General features: G+C 49.4%; 1 protein-coding gene across 1 annotated transcript in view; it reads left to right on the plus strand.

Annotated features, from left to right (window-relative positions):
- The window catches only part of KIF5B (kinesin family member 5B), a 125,510-nt gene extending 106,552 nt beyond the window's left edge, over positions 1–18,958 (plus strand). Inside the window, exons 19-26 of the mRNA XM_075315489.1 lie at positions 4,244–4,353; positions 4,661–4,762; positions 5,955–6,015; positions 6,098–6,169; positions 6,253–6,357; positions 6,439–6,655; positions 6,939–7,071; positions 15,477–18,958. Coding sequence (XP_075171604.1) covers positions 4,244–4,353; positions 4,661–4,762; positions 5,955–6,015; positions 6,098–6,169; positions 6,253–6,357; positions 6,439–6,655; positions 6,939–7,071; positions 15,477–15,483 — 807 coding nt within the window. The 3' untranslated portion in view covers positions 15,484–18,958. The remainder of the gene's footprint in view (positions 1–4,243; positions 4,354–4,660; positions 4,763–5,954; positions 6,016–6,097; positions 6,170–6,252; positions 6,358–6,438; positions 6,656–6,938; positions 7,072–15,476) is intronic.
- The last annotated feature ends 210 nt before the right edge of the window (positions 18,959–19,168 follow it).

The raw sequence follows: 19,168 nt of genomic DNA on the forward strand, positions 1-19,168 counted from the left end.
AATGGAGCAACCGCTTCCAAAGCGGCTACCTCATGACTTTCAGCCTCCGCCCTCCGCATCCTCGGTCGGTGGCAGGCTCTCCCGCTTTTGCGACATTTGGCTGTCACAGGTCAAAGACCGATGGGTAACAGACATTTTGTCTCGCGGGTACAGAATCGAGTTCAACTCTCGGCCTCCACCTCGGTTCTTCAGAACCTCCCCACACCCCGACCGAGCAGGTGCCCTACTGCAGGCGGTGGACTCTCTGAGAGCAGAAGGAGTGGTGATCCCGGTCCCCCCTCAGGAACGAGGGCAAGGATTTTACTCCCATCTGTTTGTGGTTCCAAAAAAGGACGGCTCCTTCCGTCCTGTTCTGGACCTAAAACTGCTCAACAAGCACGTGAACGCAAGGCGGTTCCGGATGGAATCCCTCCGCTCCGTCATTGCCTCAATGTCTCGAGGAGACTTCCTTGCCTCAATAGACATCAAAGATGCCTATCTTCACGTGCCGATTGCTACGGACCACCAACGTTTTCTACGTTTTGTGATAGGAGACGACCATCTTCAGTTCGTAGCTCTGCCATTCGGTCTGGCGACAGCCCCACGGGTTTTCACCAAGGTCATGGCGGCAGTGGTAGCGGTCTTGCACTCTCAGGGACACTCGGTGATCCCTTATCTGGACGATCTACTTGTCAAGGCACCCTCTCTCGAGGCATGCCAACTCAGCCTGAATATTACGCTGGATACTCTCCAGACTTTCGGGTGGATCATCAATTTTGCCAAGTCAAATCTGTCACCGACCCAATCACTAACATACCTTGGCATGGAGTTTCATACTCTATCAGCGATAGTGAAGCTTCCGCTGAACAAGCAGCGTTCCCTACAGACAGGGGTGCAGTCTCTCCTTCAAGGCCAGTCGCACTCCTTAAGGCGCCTCATGCATTTCCTAGGGAAGATGGTGGCAGCCATGGAGGCAGTTCCCTTTGCGCAGTTTCATCTGCGTCCACTTCAATGGGACATTCTCCGCCAATGGGACGGGAAGTCATCGTCACTAGACAGGAAAGTCTCCCTTTCCCAGACGGCCAGGGACTCTCTGCAATGGTGGCTTCTTCCCACCTCGTTGTCTCAGGGAAGATCCTTCCTACCCCCATCCTGGGCAGTAGTCACGACAGATGCGAGTCTATCAGGGTGGGGAGCAGTTTTTCTCCACCACAGGGCTCAGGGGACATGGACTCAGCAGGAGTCCTCCCTTCAGATCAATGTCCTGGAACTCAGGGCAGTGTATCTTGCCCTCCTAGCTTTTCAGCAGTTGCTGGAAGGACGGCAAATCCGAGTCCAGTCGGACAACTCCACAGCGGTGGCTTACATCAACCACCAAGGAGGGACGCGCAGTCGGCAAGCCTTCCAGGAAGTCAGGCGGATTCTCACGTGGGTGGAGGACACAGCATCCACCATATCCGCGGTTCACATCCCAGGCGTAGAAAATTGGGAAGCGGACTTCCTCAGTCGCCAGGGTATGGACGCAGGAGAATGGTCCCTTCACCCGGAAGTGTTTCAGGAAATCTGTCGCCGCTGGGGGGTGCCGGACGTCGACCTAATGGCGTCCCGCCACAACAACAAGGTCACGGCATTCATAGCGCGGTCGCGCGATCAAAAAGCTCTGGCGGCAGACGCCTTAGTCCAAGATTGGTCGCGGTTCAAGCTCCCGTATGTATTCCCGCCTCTGGCACTCTTGCCCAGAGTTTTACGCAAGATCAGAGCCGATTGCAGCCGCGCCATACTCGTCGCCCCAGATTGGCCGAGGAGATCGTGGTACCCGGATCTGTGGCATCTCACGGTCGGCCGACCGTGGTCTCTCCCAGACCGGCCAGACTTACTGTCCCAAGGGCCGTTTTTCCATCGGAATTCTGCGGCCCTGAACCTGACTGTGTGGCCATTGAGTCCTGGATCCTAGCGTCTTCAGGATTATCCCAAGGAGTCGTTGCCACCATGAAACAGGCTAGGAAGTCCACCTCTGTTAAGATCTACCACAGAACGTGGAGGATTTTCTTATCCTGGTGCTCTGCACAAGGAGTATCCCCCTGGCCATTTGCATTGCCCACTTTTCTTTCTTTCCTGCAATCGGGGTTAGAAAAGGGCTTGTCGCTTGGCTCCCTTAAAGGGCAAGTCTCGGCACTATCCGTGTTTTTTCAAAAGCGTCTGGCACGCCTTTCTAAGGTGCGCACGTTCCTGCAGGGGGTCTGTCATATCGTGCCCCCGTACAAGCGGCCGTTAGATCCATGGGATCTGAACAGAGTACTAGTTGCTCTCCAGAAGCCGCCTTTTGAGCCTCTGAAAGAGGTTTCCCTTTCTCGCCTGTCACAGAAAGTGGCCTTTCTGGTAGCGATCACGTCTCTTCGGAGAGTGTCTGAGCTGGCAGCTCTGTCATCCAAGGCTCCTTTCCTGGTGTTCCACCAGGACAAGGTAGTGTTGCGCCCCATTCAGGAATTTCTCCCTAAGGTGGTATCCTCGTTTCATCTTAATCAGGATATCTCCTTACCTTCTTTTTGTCGTCATCCGGTTCACCGGTATGAACAAGATTTACATTTGTTAGATCTGGTGAGAGCACTCAGAATCTACATTTCCCGTACGGCGCCCCTGCGCCGCTCTGATGCACTCTTTGTCCTTGTCGCTGGTCAGCGCAAAGGGTCGCAGGCTTCTAAAGCCACTCTGGCTCGATGGATCAAAGAACCAATTTTTGAAGCCTACCGTTCTGCGGGGCTTCCGGTTCCATCAGGGCTAAAGGCCCATTCAACCAGAGCCGTGGGTGCGTCCTGGGCATTACGACACCAGGCTACGGCTCAACAGGTGTGCCAGGCAGCTACCTGGTCGAGTCTGCACACTTTCACCAAACATTATCAGGTGCATACCTATGCTTCGGCGGACGCCAGCCTAGGTAGAAGAGTCCTGCAGGCGGCAGTGGCCTCCCCGTAGGGGAGGGCTGTCTTGCAGCTCTAACATGAGGTATTTCGTTACCCACCCAGGGACTGCTTTTGGACGTCCCAATCGTCTGGGTCTCCCAATAGAGCGCCGAAGAAGAAGGGAATTTTGTTACTTACCGTAAATTCCTTTTCTTCTAGCTCTTATTGGGAGACCCAGCACCCGCCCTGTTGTCCTTCGGGATTTTTGGTTTGTTTGCGGGTCCACATGTTGTTCATGTTGAACGGTTTTCAGTTCTCCGATGTTACTCGGAGTGAATTTGTTTAAACCAGTTATTGGCTTTCCTCCTTCTTGCTTTAGCACTAAAACTGAGTAAGCCCGTGATCCCACGGGGGGTGTATAGCCAGAAGGGGAGGGGCCTTACACTTTTTAGTGTAATGCTTTGTGTGGCCTCCGGAGGCAGTAGCTATACACCCAATCGTCTGGGTCTCCCAATAAGAGCTAGAAGAAAAGGAATTTACGGTAACAAAATTCCCTTCTTTCAGTGGTCCCCTTTAAAGAATGGGATAGCAGTGCGCATGATCAATTACTACTTCATTCACAAGGGCTCTTTACAGCTTTTGTTCTCAAAATTGGTGGGGGTACCTGCAGTCAGACCCTCAGCGATCGGTAAATTATCCCTTCTCATACAGGGCATTAAATAATTCTTAAATCAATAATCAAAACAGCACGGTGGCACAGGGGGCGAGGCGCCTGTCCGTCCGGCTCAGGGGGCGAGGCGCCTGTCCGTCCGGCTCAGGGGGCGAGGCGCCTGTCCGTCCGGCTCAGGGGGCGAGGCGCCTGTCCGTCCGGCTCAGGGGGCGAGGCGCCTGTCCGTCCGGCTCAGGGGGCGAGGCGCCTGTCCGTCCGGCTCAGGGGGCGAGGCGCCTGTCCGTCCGGCTCAGGGGGCGAGGCGCCTGTCCGTCCGGCTCAGGGGGCGAGGCGCCTGTCCGTCCGGCTCAGGGGGCGAGGCGCCTGTCCGTCCGGCTCAGGGGGCGAGCACTGTTGCTTTGTCTTGCTGGGGTACTGGGTTCGAATCCTGCCAAGTATAACATCTGCATGAAGTTTGTATGTATTCCCCGTGTTTGTGTGGGTTTCCTCCAGGTTCTCAGTTTTCCTCCCACACTCGAAAGACCTAGTGATAGGGAATTTAGATTGTGAGCCCCAATGGGGACAGCGATGATAAAGTAGGTGAAGTGCTATGGAATATGATAGCGCTATAATTGCAATGCATAATATAAATAAAATGCATAACCAAAAGAAAACCTTTTCCGCTCGTAACCTAAAATGAAATCTTCTTCCTTAGCACGCCGTGGAACAACAGATCCAGAGTCATCGGGAAACTCATCAGAAACAGCTGAGCAGTCTGAGGGACGAGATTGATACTAAGGAGAAGGTCATCACAGAGCTCCAAGAGTAAGTCCTCCATTATTCTTGACAATATATTTAATGTAGGCAACAGGGCGACATTTTAATCTAAATGTCGCATTGAGATAAAAATGTGATTTATCGGTAGGAAAAAGCTTATCGGCCGTTTCAGGTGACTTTGCATATTTCAAGGAGCTCGGTTCATACACTTTGAGGATATTGTTAGAACTGGTCAAACCCTGTCCGTGTGTTTATTAGGACATGGTTAAATAAGCAGTCCTAGGTACAAATCGGGCTGTCCGGTCATATAGTCCTTTTTTCTATCTTTTTAAAATTTTATTTTTTTTTTTTCCAGCCAAAACCAGAAGATGATGCTCGAGCAAGAACGTCTGCGGGTGGAGCATGAAAAACTGAAGGGTGCAGATCAGGAGAAAAGCAAAAAGTTGCATGACCTCACGTAAGTACATGAAGATCGAGTAATCAACGTGGCTTCTTTTTTCGGCTGCACACTTGTCCTGGAGCTTATATCTTAGACTGCGACTGAGTTTTATTAATGCGAATGGTCTGAACTGCAAAATGTCATGCCACTTGTGGTCAGACTTGGTGTTGTCTTTAGAAGAAAGCAGCCATGTTTTTGCAATACTATACAGCTACTTTAAGGACCTAGAATAGTGCAAACTGTCTTTAAAGGGAACTGGTCACCATATTTTTCCCTAATAAACTAAAAGAATCCCCTTCTGTAGCTCCTGGGATGCATTCTGTGAGGGTGCACCTTGTTGCTGACCCCCCCCCCCCCCCCCCCCACCACCCCTTCCAGATCCCAAAAATAACTTTCTAAAACCTGGCTGTTAGGTATGCTAATTACCTGCGTTGGTCAGATGGGCGGACTCATTTTTGGCTCCTGTCCCCCCTTCTGCCGCTGTTCGCCGTTCTCCTTTCTTGATTGAAGTGCTGACGCCTCCATCATCATCCTCGTTGCATTTTCAAATCTCGCACCCGTGCAGTTATGTCGGCTCGCGCAGGCGCAGTTCGCTCTGCCATATCACGGCCAGAGCAGAAAACATAGCTGCCCTAGCTCGCGCCGGTGAGCTAAATGCGCAGGCGTGAGATTATGGTCGGCCCTGTGCATGACCTCACCAGCGCCATCCTCGTACCCGCCCATAATCTCGCGCCTGCGCATTTGGTTCACCGGCGCAAGCGAGGGCAGCTATGTTTTCTGCTCTGCCCGCGATATGGCAGAGCGAACTGCGCCTGTTCGAGCCGACATAACTGCACAGGCGCGAGATTTGAAAATGCAGTGAGGATGATGACTGAGGGTGTCATCATGTCAATCAAGAAAGGACGGAGGACAGCGGCAGGAGGGAGGACAGGAGCAGAAAATGAGCCCGCCCATCTGGCCAACCAATGTAATTTGCATACCGAACGGCCAGGTTTTATAAAGTTATTTTTGGGGTCTGGAAGGGGAGTCGGGGCCAAGGTGCACCTTCATAGAATGCAGCCCAGGAGCTGAAGAAGGTGATTCTTTTAGTTTAATAGGGAAAAACCGGTGACAGGTTCCCTTTAAGCTGGACTCGTTTGTTTTCCTCTGAATTCAGGCCTTTTATTGCGATCATGGTATGACTTGTTAATGTTTTTGCAATATTCTTCAGGGTTATGCAGGACAGGAGAGAGCAAGCCCGACAGGATCTGAAGGGACTCGAAGAGACCGTGGTAAGCGGAATATGGCTGATGTTAGTTCATTATTTGGAAGCTTAAGTTTTCTTGAAATTAATCTTAAGATTCTGTATTTTAGGCAAAGGAGCTCCAGACTCTGCATAATCTCAGGAAGCTTTTTGTTCAGGATTTGACAACAAGAGTGAAAAAGGTAATTAATTTCCAGGTCCTCCATTTCTTATGGTATGTCTGGGTTCTCCTATTGCTGAGCAATGGTGTATCCTTTCCATACAGAGTGCAGAAATGGACTCCGATGATACTGGAGGGAGCGCTGCACAGAAACAGAAGATTTCCTTTCTGGAAAATAACCTTGAGCAGCTCACCAAGGTCCATAAACAGGTACGGATCGACTCCAACTTAACAATTTTATGCATTTTGTTCAAAGTGCAAAATGAATCCTTCACTTCTGTTCTTCTGTAGCTGGTACGTGATAATGCAGATCTGCGTTGCGAGCTTCCAAAGCTGGAGAAACGACTTAGAGCTACAGCTGAACGAGTTAAGGCCTTGGAGTCTGCTCTAAAAGAAGCCAAAGAAAATGCATCTCGCGATAGGAAAAGGTATCAACAGGAGGTCGACCGCATTAAAGAGGCTGTAAGATCCAAGAACATGGCAAGAAGGGGACACTCTGCACAGATCGGTAACTGCTCTGCTTTCTATGCACATATCCTACAAACAAATGTTTAATTTTAAGTGGCCAAATTCTTTGTTCAATGTCCATGTTGGTGGATTGTAGAGTTGGACATGCACTTGTAATATTCTAATGATTTCTGTGGGAACCATGAAATGAGCTGAGCACGGTTCTCTATATACAAAGGTTCCAGCAATGCGACATTTGCGGCTTATTCTATCCATATGTCCCCGATGAGACAAACTATTTTAAGCTGTCCTGTTAATCTACCTCAATGTGATTTTTCTTTAAGCTAAACCTATCCGTCCCGGTCAGCACCCAGCTGCCTCACCAACACACCCAAATGCAATTCGCAGCGGCGCTGTATTCCCTCAGAATAGTCAGCCAGTTTCTATCCGTGGTGGAAGTGCTAAGCCTGACAAAATGTAAGTATATATCATATCATATATTTTTTTTTTTCTTTTTGGGATATTTTAGTGAGAGTTTAAACTTTGATCAGTGTTTGGGTATCAAAAGTTGGATCTCTTGAAGCTTTACTCAACACACAAGCTACCGTGTCTTTCCAGAAAGAAGACGCTGTCTTATACTTTTTCACCCCCCAAAAAAGCACTAGGGCTTTTTTTTTGGAGGAGATCTTATTTTTGGAGAAACATGTTGGGGGTAGGTTTACCCCCCCCCCCCCCCCCCCTCCCAAAAAGCAGACACCCCCCCCCCCACCACCCCCCATCCTTCCCAGGAGACTCATACTTACCAGACCCGGACGTCTGCGTGGCTCCCAGGTCCTTCCTGTGACCTCCGATGGTTGCTGCACACCGTTTTCCCCTGCTGCTGGCTGACGCTGACACGTGCCGACACACTCACTCTGATGTGTGCGGGTGAGAGCTGATGTGTGCGGGTGAGAGCTGATGTGTGCGGGTCCTGCCGCTCAGCATCGGGTGAGTGTGATTGCGGGGTGCCGCTGTCTATAATGAAGTGTCCTGCAGTATCTTTATATTTTTTAGCTGCACAGACACTTCATTATTGATCTGCGACTAGGGCTTATTTTCGGGGGAGGGCTTCTTTTTGGAAAAACACAGTATTGCATCCATCAACCAATAGAATATAAATCCGTACAATCTGTAGAGATACAAGTTACTAGTATAATCGCCAAATCATAAGGGGAAGCTGTAACCATAGTGGTGCAATGTAAAAGTGGTGTCGTGGGCCTTGAGTGAATTTTTCTTATCCACCACAAGCTGTTATATTCTGCTTCCTTTAATTATATCCTGTCTTACATGGCGATGAGTGAATCTGCCAAAATTTTAAATTCTGCATTACACTCGATTGAATAAAATTTCAAGTGAATTGAATCATTAAATGTGAATTAAAAAAAAACCTTGGGATCGGAAAATATAAGATTTTGCTTTGCTGCTTAACTTTTCAAGCACCATAGGCCAAAATCCAGTCCTCCACGCATTTCCCTGTGTGGCCTTTACTTTACGCTGCCATGTGACTTCCTCCTCACTTATCTTGACTCTGCCAGTTTCTGGCACTGTGTAGACCTCTGACGTCATGACTAGTGATGAGCGAGAACTACCAGCCTCTGGTTCTTCGTATTCTTAACGAGCAGTTGCATGCTCGGATGTGCGCGACTTGATTACCAGAGTATAATGCCAGTCAATGGGGAACTCAAGCATTTTTCCAGATTTCCCGCAAAAAAATGCTAGTTTCATATTGACTTACATAATACTCCGTACTTGAGTCGTGCCCATCCCAGCAGCCAACTGCTTTTTAAAAGTACCAAGCATGGTATGGCTCGTTCCTCATGTCTCCCATGGCTTTGACTAGCCTTTAGGGTTCTCGTGATATGGCATCTTAAAGGGAACCTGTTACCAGATTTGGTGACTATAATCTGCGGCCACCACCAGTGAGCTTTTTTATACAGAATTCTGACATGTCTATAAGAACCCAGGCCGCTGTCTAAAACGTAAAAATCAGTTTTATACTCCTCTAAATGGTCGGTGCGGTGCAGACTGGTCAGATGAGTGTCTCCGTTCTCTTTCGGCCATCTTTGTCGTCCTTCTTCTGAAGCCAGCGTGCATGACGCGTCCTACGTCATGCACACAGGCCGGCATTGAGGTCCTGCGCAGGCGCACTACAATATTTCTTTGTCGCTCCATTGGGAGACCCAGACAATTGACAATTGGGTGTATAGCTATTGCCTCTGGAGGCCACACAAAGTATTACACTTAAAAGTGTAAGGCCCCTCCCCTTCTGGCTATACACCCCCAGTGGGATCACTGGCTCACCAGTTTTGTGCTTTGTGCGAAGGAGGCAACACATCCACGCATAGCTCCACTTTTTAGTCAGCAGCAGCTGCTGACTATGTCGGATGGAAGAAAAGAGGACACATATAGTGTCCCCAGCATGCTCCCTTCTCACCCCACTGTATGTCGGAGGTGTTTGTAAGGTTGAGGTACCCATTGCGGGTACGGCGGCAGGAGCCCACATGCTGATTCCTTCCCCATCCCTTTTTACAGGGCTCTGGGTGAAGTGGGATTTACCGGTCTCCAGGCACTGAGACCGTGCTCCATCTACAGCCCCTGGAGAAGATGCTGGATGGAGCGGAGTACATCAGGGACATGGCCCTGCTTCCTCAAGGTACTCTGTGTCCCCGTGCATTTGGCGCTCACACCGCAGCATGCTGGGTGTTGTAGTGCGCCGGGGGACATCAGCGCTGCGGCGCTTGTGCCATGGCCTCATTCAGCTTTGCTGAAGCAGGCTCACTTATGGGAATTGGTCGCGCCGGCCGCTGGGACTGCGGCGCGGCTGGCACTTGTAGTGCGCCGGGGACTTCAGCGCGGCCTGCGCTTTTACGGCGGCCGCGCTGATAACTAGAGTCCCCGGCTTTTGCGGCCTGCTTCCGTTCGTTCCCGCCCCCAGACCTGCCAGTCAGGAGAGGGGCGGGACGCTGGCCACTTCCAGGAATCGGTCGCGCCGGCCGCTGGCAGCGGCGCGGCTGGCACTTGTGGTGCGCCAGGGACTTCAGCGCGGCCCGCGCTTTTACGGCGGCCGCGCTGATAACTAGAGTCCCCGGCTTTTGCGGCCTGCTTCCGTTCGTTCCCGCCCCCAGACCTGCCAGTCAGGAGAGGGGCGGGACGCTGGCCACTTCTATGAATCGGTCGCGCCGGCCGCTGGAACTGCGGCGCGGCTGGCACTTGTGGTGCGCCGGGGACTTCAGCGCGGCCCGCGCTTTTACGGCGGCCGCGCTGTTAACTCGAGTCCCCGGCTTCTGGGCCTAGTCTCCCTTCGTTACCGCCCACAGCCCTGACAGTTAGGGTAGGGGCGTGACGCTGCATAGAGCAGAGTTGAGAGCTGGAGTATGTTTTGCATACTCCACCCCTCTCACTGTGTGCACTGTGAATCCGGATTCCCGCACTTTCTCAGGCACGCCCACGGCTTCCTTCTCTACAAGGACACCGGCAGCCATTAGTGTCAGTTTCTGTACGATACAGAGACAAGTGTGGAAGACCCTGGCATTCTGATAGTCACACAATCGCTGTAACAGGCGTTAAGCAGCACCTGTGGTGCTAACCCCACTAGTGCAGAAGTGCACTTATAGATATGCTTGTACTATATACATTGCACTGTTTGGTCGCACGTTGTATATACCCTCCTGGATTATGCGGAGGAGTTATCAGCATATTCTCTGTGTAAAACAAAGGTGCAGAACCACATGTTTTTCTATACAGCTGGTACAGCATGTACGGCTATACGGCCGGCAGGTACATAGACTCCCATTGTATGCACTAATGGCCAGGGGATGAGGACGGTGTCTGCAGTATTTACTGACAGTTTTTCTGAGACTATGGCTATGATACTAGAGCCTAGCAGTCCGGACATGTCTCTCACAATATGGGCACTGTTGAATCATTGATCCATGGCCCCCCTCAGTGTGAATAACTAACAGCTCCGGGAATGTCACACGCATCCCAGAGTCACGGCTCTGCACGGACGTCAGTCCCAGACAGCCTAAGTGGGCTCGCTATGAGCGGCCTCGGTTTCATCAGGGTCCTAACAGAAGGACTCGCTGTGTAATGAGGCGGAAGTAGCGGCTCAGGATTCTGATCCTGAGACCGCTCTCAATCTGGATACACCTGATTGTGACGCCATAGTAAATAATCTTATAGCGTCCATCTATAGATTGTGGGTTATTTCTCACAGCTCCTCCAGTGGAGGAGTCAGCTTCACGTATTTTTCTGGACCACTCTGCCTTCAGAGAGGCAGTCCAGGAACACCACGCTTATCCAGATATGCGCTTCTCCAAACGGCTTAGGATACACGTTATCCCTGTCCCCTGACTTGGTCAAGGACTGGACCCAATGTCCCGAGCGGCATCCTCCAATCTCCAGGCTTGTAGCTAGATCCATAGTTGCAGTGGGAGATGGAACTGCAAACTCAAAGATGCCACTGACAGACAGATGGATCTCTGGTCGAAAGCCATCTATGAGGCTGTCGGCGCACCGTTGGCTCCGGCATTCTCTCCCTTGGGGCACTCCAAGCTATTTCAGCTTGTCTTACACAGATTGACACGGTTACACGTACATCTGTGCCGCAGGTGGCATCCTTAACCTCTCAAATGTCTGCATTTGTTTCTTACGCGATTCAGGTTGTCCTGGACTCTGCGAACCGTGCGGCGGTAGCCTCCGCTACTCCGTGTTTTTAAGCAGAGCCTGGTCTGCTCGTTAAGTGAATGGAAGGCAGATTCTGCTTCCAAAAAAGGTTGCCTAACCAGTTGCCTTTTTCTGCTGACCGACTGTTTGGTGAGCGTTGGATGTAACCATTAAACAGTCCAGGGGTAAGGATTCATCCTTTCCTCAGCCCGGACACAACAAACCCCAACAGAGCAAGAGGCAGTCGGGGTTTTCGGCCTTTTCGAGGCTCGGGCAGGTCCCATTTTTCCTCGTCCAATGTGGACTCAAAAGGATCAGAGGAGCTAAGATTCTTAGCGGGCTCAGTCTCGCCCAAAAAAGCGACAGTCTGAAAACCCGCTTCCAAGGCGGCTTCCTCATGACTTGCGGCCTCGGTCGGTAGCAGGCTCTCCCGCCTTGGCGATATTTAGCTGCCATAGGTCAATGACCATTGAGTGTGAGACATTCTGTCTCACGGGTACAGGATAGAGCTCACTTCTCGTCCTCCAACTCGATTCTTCAGAATTTCTCCACCTCCCGGCCGGGCCGCTGCTCTTCTGCAAACAGGGTGCACTCTATAGGCAGAAAGAGTGATGACCCCCGTTCCTCTTCAGGAACAAGGTCACGTTTTTTACCCCAAATTCTTTGCGGTACCTATAACAACGGGCCGTTCCGTCCCGTTCTGGATCTAAAAATGCTCAGCAAGCTCGTGGACACCAGGCGGTTCCGGATGGAATCCCTCCGCCATGTCATCGCCTCAAGGTCCCAAGGATATTTCCTAGCATCATTAGGCATCAAGGATGCTTATCCACACGTGCCGATTGATCCAGAGCACTAGCGTTTCTACGCTTCGTTATAGGAGACGAACACCCTCTGTTCGTAGCTCTACCTTCCGGCTAGCGACAGTCCAACTGGTCTTCGCCAAGGTCAGGGCAGCAGTAGTCACAGTCCTGCACTCTCAGGGTCACTCTGTGGTCCCGTATTTAGACGATCTACTTGTCAAGGCACTCTCTTAGGAAACATGCCAACACTGCCCGAACGTTGCGCTGGAGACTCTCTAGAGTTTTGGGTGGATCATCAACTTTTTAAAGTCAGATCCGACCCCGACCCTATCGATAACATATCTAGGCATAGAGTTTCTTACTCTCTCAGCGATAGTGAAGCTGCCGCTAGACAAACAGCATTCACTACGGGCTGCAAGCTCTTCTTTAAGAACCAGTCGCACACATTGAGACGCCTCATGCACTTCCTACGTAAGATGGTAGCAATGGAGGCAGTTCCTTTCGCGCAGTTTTACTGCGTCCACTACAATGGGACATTCTCCGCCAATGGGACGAGGAGTCGACGTCCCTCAACAGAGTCGTCGTTCTTTCTCAGGCGGCCAAGGAATCTCTACGGTGGTGGCTTCTTCTCACCTCTTGGTCAAAAAGAAGGTCCTTCCTATCCCCGTCCTGGGCGATAGTTACGACAGACGCGAGTCTATCAGGGTGGGGAGCAGTTTTTCTCCACTACAGCGCTCAGGGTACGTGGACTCAGCAAGAGTCCACTCTTCAGATCAATGTTCTTGAACACAGAGCAGTGTATCTTGCCCTACAATCCTTCCAACAGCGGCTGGAAAGCAAGCATATCCGACTTCAGTCGGACAGCTCCACAGCGGTGGCATACATCAACCACCAAGGAAGAACGCGCAACCGGCAAGCCTTCCAGGAAGTCCGGCAGGTTCTGATGTGGGTGGAAGACACGGCATCCACCATATCCACAATTCACATCCCAAGTGTGGAAACTAGGAAGCTGACTTCCTAAGTCGCTGAGGTGTGGCCGAAAGAGTATGGTCTCCTCACCCGGACGGGTTTCAGGAGATCTGGCGCCGCTGACAGAGGCCGGACGTCGATCTAATGGCGTCACGGCACAACAACAATGTGCCAGCTTCATGGCACGGTTTCACAATCATCGAGCTCTGGCGGCAAACGCCTTAGTTCAGCATTGGTCGCAGTTCCAGCTACCTTAGGTGCCACCTCTGGCATTGTTGCCCAGAGTACTGCGCTAGATCAAGACCGACTGCGGCCGCGCCATCCTCGTCGCTACAAATTGGCCGAGGATGTTGTGGTACTCGGTTCTGTGGTGCCTCACGGTAGGCTAACCGGGGGCACTACCAGACCAATCAGACTGGCTGTCTCAAGGGCCATTCTTCCATTTGAATTCTACGGCCCTCAACCGGATGGTGTGGCATTGAGTCCTGGAACCTAGTGTCGTCAGGATTACCTCAGGACGTGGTTGCCACCATGAGACAGGCTAGCATACCAACGTCCGCCAAGATTGACCACAGGACGTGGAAGATGTTCTTATCTCGGTGCTCGGCGCAGGGTGTTTCTCCCTGGCCGGTTGCATCGTCTATGTTTCCTTCCTTCCTGCAATCTAGGTAGGAAAATGGGTTGTCGCTCAGTTCCCTTTAGGGACAAGTCTCAGCGCTATCTGTATTTTTTCAGAAACGACGACTTCCTCAGGTACGCACGTTCCTACGGGGAGTTTGTCTTCTCAGCACTCCGTACAAGCGGCCGTTAGAGCCCTGAGATCTGAACAAGGTTCTAATTGCTCTCCAGATGCCGCCTTTCGAGCCTTTGAAGGATGTCTCCCTTCCCGTTTTTCACGGGAAGTGGCCTTCTAGTAACGGTCTCGTCTCTTAGGAGAGTTTCCGAGCTAGCAACGCTCTCATACAAACTCCCTTCCTGGTCCTGCACCAGGACAGGGTAGTTCTGCGTCCGGTTCCGGAATTTCTCCCTAAGGTGGTATCCCATTTTCATATCAATCAGGATATCACCTCACCTTCTTTGTGTCCTCGTCCAGTCCATCAATTTCAGAAAGATTTGCATCTGTTGGTTCTGGTGAGAGCACTCAGGTTCTACTTCCCGCATGGCGCTCCTGCGCCACCCGGATGCACTCTTTGTCCTTGTCGCTGGTCGGCGTAAACAGTCGCAAGCTTCCAGATCCACCCTTGCTCGGGGGCTCGAGGAACCAATTCTTGAAACCTACAGTTCTACTGGGCTTCTGGTTCTCTCAAGGCCGAAGGCCCATTCTACCAGAGCCGTGGGTGCATCCTGGGCATTACGGCACCAGGCTACGGCTCAGCAGGTGTGTCAGGCACCCACCTGGTCGAGTCTACTTACTTTTACCAAGCATTATCAGATGCATACCTACGCTTCGGCAGACGCCAGCCTAGGTAGATAAGTCATTCAGGCGGCGGTTGGCCACCTGTAGGAGAGGGCCGTTTGACGGCCCTATCATGAGGTATTCTTTTACCCACCCAGGGATTGCTTTTGGACATCCCAATTGTCTGGGTCTCCCAATGGAGCGACAAAGAAGAAGGGAATTTTGTTTACTTACCGTAAATTCCTTTTCTTCTAGCTCCAATTGGGAGACCCAGCACCCGCCCTGTTTTCTCGGGGTTTTTCTGTTTTTTCGGGTACACATGTTGTTCATGTGGTATGGTTCAGTTCTCCGATGTTTCCTCGGATTGAATTGGTCTTTAAACCAGTTATTGGCTTTCCTCCTTCTTGCTTTGGCACTAAAACTGGTGAGCCAGTGATCCCACTGGGGGTGTATAGCCAGAAGGGGAGGGGCCTTACACTTTTAAGTGTAATACTTTGTGTGGCCTCCAGAGGCAATAGCTATACACCCAATTGTCAATTGTCTGGGTCTCCCAATTGGAGCTAGAAGAAAAGGAATTTACGGTAAGTAAACAAAATTCCCTTCTTTCGTCTGTCCTGCTCAGGGCAGATCAAAGTGCATATGCATGACTGGGGCTGTGGAAGACTACACTGGCAAGTATGACTTGCACAGAGTGCAATGCGAGAAAATCTTGCATTGCACTCAGCCCCATGTAAGACAATGCTGCAGATCAGATCTGCCCTAATCGGACTGAGGAAGCAAATCACAGAATGCTGTGATTGTCTGCGAGACTCGTATCACTCGCACCCATATAAGTCTATGGCCGCGAGTGAAGCATTGACTACACTCTGATGTCATCCAAGTGCAGTGCGATATCATCGATCACATCTGAGTCAAATCCTTTGACCTCGGTGTGAACAGAGCATACCCTCTTGTGATTGCAGCTATGACGTTGACCATGTTTTTTTGCTTATTTATTTTGTTTCTTCTTTCAGCTGCTGAGGGATCATCCGCACCGAGGACAGTCAAGTGGTGATCATTACTGGGGTTCACTTCACCTTGGGGATTGTAGGATTGTTTTTGAAATTGTAATTTATATCTGGCCTGTACAGCTCTTCCTTTCTCCCAATTTTTTTTCTTTTTTTTTTTTGCAAAAAAAAAAAAAAATTTTTTATTTGCAGCAAAAACATAGAGTGCAATTCCAATGTATTTACATATGAAATGTAATTTAATAGCTCCATCTATTGCACAGTTTGTTCTCCATGTCTTAAATCTAGTCTGCACTGTGCCAAGTCTGAATGTACGTCACTGGTCGCATAGAGCCTAGTCACGTCTCCGTATATCTTTCGTCATAGGGACATGGAGCAAACTATAACTGTTTAATACACTTCCAGGTTAACCTTTTTTTCCAATACGTGTAAGAGTCTGCTGCGTTGTACAGGTGGCGACGGGCGACCGATGCAGTGACTCTCCTATATAACATCAATGCTACAATAAAATACTGTAGATTGTACAGTGTCTAGCTACTAAAGTGTGCTTTATTATACCTGCCGCTGGGCCGAAATCTCCACTACCAAATAATCTCCAGATTTCGGGACACTCGAGGCTGCTCTACTATCCTGTGGTGGAAAACCTGCTGCCGTGCGGTCGTAACACGAGGCAGGAGGAAAAACGTTTCTGTACAAGACTGTGCTGTTCTTTAGCGTTAATGTGTGAAAACATTCTGCTTTACCCTGGTAATCAATGTGTATGGGATCATCCGGGCGTGTTACTGTAGAACGGCGCTTGCACTGGCTTTAGGGTCGTTTATGAAATGTATATTTAATTTACTCATTACACCACTTTCGATTTTTAGCCATTGCAGTTTTACATTTATATACATTCCTTGCAGTGGTGCTTTCATGGAATGGGGACATATATTTACATGCACTGGAAAAAGGAATGTAGACAGGACTGCCGCACACCCCCCACTTCCAGGTTTTCTCTGGGTGACTGGGTGTCCCATTGCCGATTTATCTAACACATGGTTTATAAAAAGGGGTTCAGTCTTGGACCCATCGGCACCCTTTTAGGAAATGCTTATATTTCCCTATTCTGGTACAGCTTTTATTAAAATTCTGTTGTGCCGTCCCTCTTGTAAGTCTTCCTGAAAATGCATGAGTAAATGGACAACTGGGTGTCGCGCACAGTTTTCCGTGTCGCGCACAGTTTTCCGTGTCGCGCACAGTTTTCCGTGTCGCGCACAGTTTTCCGTGTCGCGCACAGTTTTCCGTGTCGCGCACAGTTTTCCGTCTCATGCGTGCTATGAAGATCAACAGAGGGGACAGCACAGCGCACACTTTTATGGGCTGTACAAATATAGGACCGATCCTGTTTGAAAGATAGGAATTTATAGTTAGGACATTTAAGATTTCTGAGTGTAACATGACTTGTACCTGATGGATTTTTCTTTTTTTGTTTAGGATGTCATTGATTTTGCACTCTACCTCCTTAATTGACGTTCGTTCTCATGCAGTAGATTATTTTGTATGCTTCCGATTTTGAACTTTTCTTTTTTTTTTTTTTTCCCCTGTCTGGACGCTAAAAGTGAAGCTTATAATATTGTTATAACCAGTTACTCTCAGAGATCATGGCGGCTATACTGGAGGCTAAGCCTTTCTTACATGGGAGCCTCGGTATACTCCACTGATGAAATACTAGAGGAGCTTGTGTCCGAGCCCTTTGGCTACTCACTGCGTATAGGCTAGTATATACTGAAGGACACTGGTCAGATCAGTTTATCTTCATCATTCCCTGTTAGCAGCCGCCAGCTTTGAATTCTATTAGGTGCTGCTAGGTAACACATACATACACTCCAGAGCTGTAGGGAGCCTCAATACTGACTTTCTATAAAATGCATGATCAGTGAACACTAATCCCTTTCCTGATCTCTCATGGTCTCGGACAGTGCACGAGTGGTCTGAGTTTAATATGTATCTGTCAGGTGCAATATGCACCCAGAACCACGAGCAGTTCTGGGTGCATGTTTATAATCCCTTCCTAACAGTCCCTGTATCTAGTAGCATAGATGGAGATCTTTAGAAAAAATGTTTAAGATCCTTTATGATATGTTAATGAGGGCAAGGACTATTTGCAAGGGCATTCTATCCCCCGACTATTCACCCTCTTAGCATGTTAGCACGCCCACAGGGACGTTTTAAAATGCTATTCAATGCCCAGCATTATCGGCGGTGAAGCACGTACTTGCGCCTGTTGTCACAGCCTCAGATGGTGGGTTTAGGCTCAGTGCGGATGATCAGCAGTTCCGGAAGTGCGGGGACTTCTGATCATGCGCACTGACTATACCTAGAGTCTGAGAGGCGGTGGCAACGGACAAGGGTACCTGCGTCACTGCTGATGACGCTGGGCAGTGGGTATTGAATAGCATGTTACCACTCCCCTGTGGACGTGCTAACATGCTAAGGCGGCGGACTAGTTAGGGGGAATTAATTCACTTGGGACTAGTCCCTGCGTTCATTAGCATATCATAAAGGAGCTTTAGAAATACTTTTTCTACAGATCTCTTTATGGCTACTATATACTAGGACAGTTGGGGGGGATTAGAAATATGCACCCATAACGGCTCGTGGTTCTGGGTGTATATTGCAGCTGACAGGTTCCCTTTAATATGTACCTGTCGCTTTAAACCAACAGAGCCAGACTTATAAGGCCCCATTCAGACTGCCATAATGTGAGTGCTTTTTTTTCAGGCTGTGACTTGCAGAAATGCGCACTACTTGCAGCCATCTGAATGAGGTCTTAGATTGCAATGTTTCCCAGGCTTTTTCAGGCCATGCCAGATATAGGATGCCACCATATAAGTTGCCTAAGAATGGCAGAAGCCGCAGGTATGTGTTAGGCGATACCAGTGCACATCACACTAAACAGGAAGCAGAATATTTTTCTTTTGTGCCTCCGTTACTCTCGTCTACATTTTTATTTTTTCTTATAATAGGTAAAACATACCTTTATATATCAGGATTTGTTTTTGCTCTTGTTAAACTAAATGGTAAAAAAATAAAAATTATCCGAAAGAGTCTACCCTGAATAGTTTTGTTTCCTTGCTCTCCCCTACAAGAGGCTTCTATTCAAACGGTTTATGGTTACCGACCGGAGATGATATTAGACGGTCTGTCGTTGAGCCTTTTTCGGTTCGTCTTTGGTTCTCATGTTTTCTTCCTGACACTTGCGTATATTGGGAATAGTACGGCGATGCGAGCACAGTGTGTAACTATTTATTAATGGCGATCGGCTAAATTATTTTAATTATTTAAAACTGTGACCCTTACTGGGCGTCGGTGACAGAAGACCTGCCAGTAAGAGGTCAGCGCATAATACACATTGATATTGGGACAGGTAAATTGCCATTTCCATCAGTCTTTCTGCATGCTGTAAATGTATTTGTGTTTAAAATAAAAAAAGGAAAACTTGAAATAAAGTTTATGGTTTCATGCAAAATTTTTTTCCACTAATGTACACAGGATGAGTATGGACATGATGTTATACATTCTGCCAGTATCTATTTTATCATCTCCTAAATTGAAGGTACATCGCTAAAATATGATGTCTCCATCATTGATGGGGGTCCGATCTCTGAGGTACCACACAACTAGAAGAATGAAGGACTGCAGCCCCTTAAGTTTTCCCT

This window comes from Anomaloglossus baeobatrachus, chromosome 6, assembly GCF_048569485.1.
Source record: "Anomaloglossus baeobatrachus isolate aAnoBae1 chromosome 6, aAnoBae1.hap1, whole genome shotgun sequence".
Classification (NCBI taxonomy): domain Eukaryota; kingdom Metazoa; phylum Chordata; class Amphibia; order Anura; family Aromobatidae; genus Anomaloglossus; species Anomaloglossus baeobatrachus.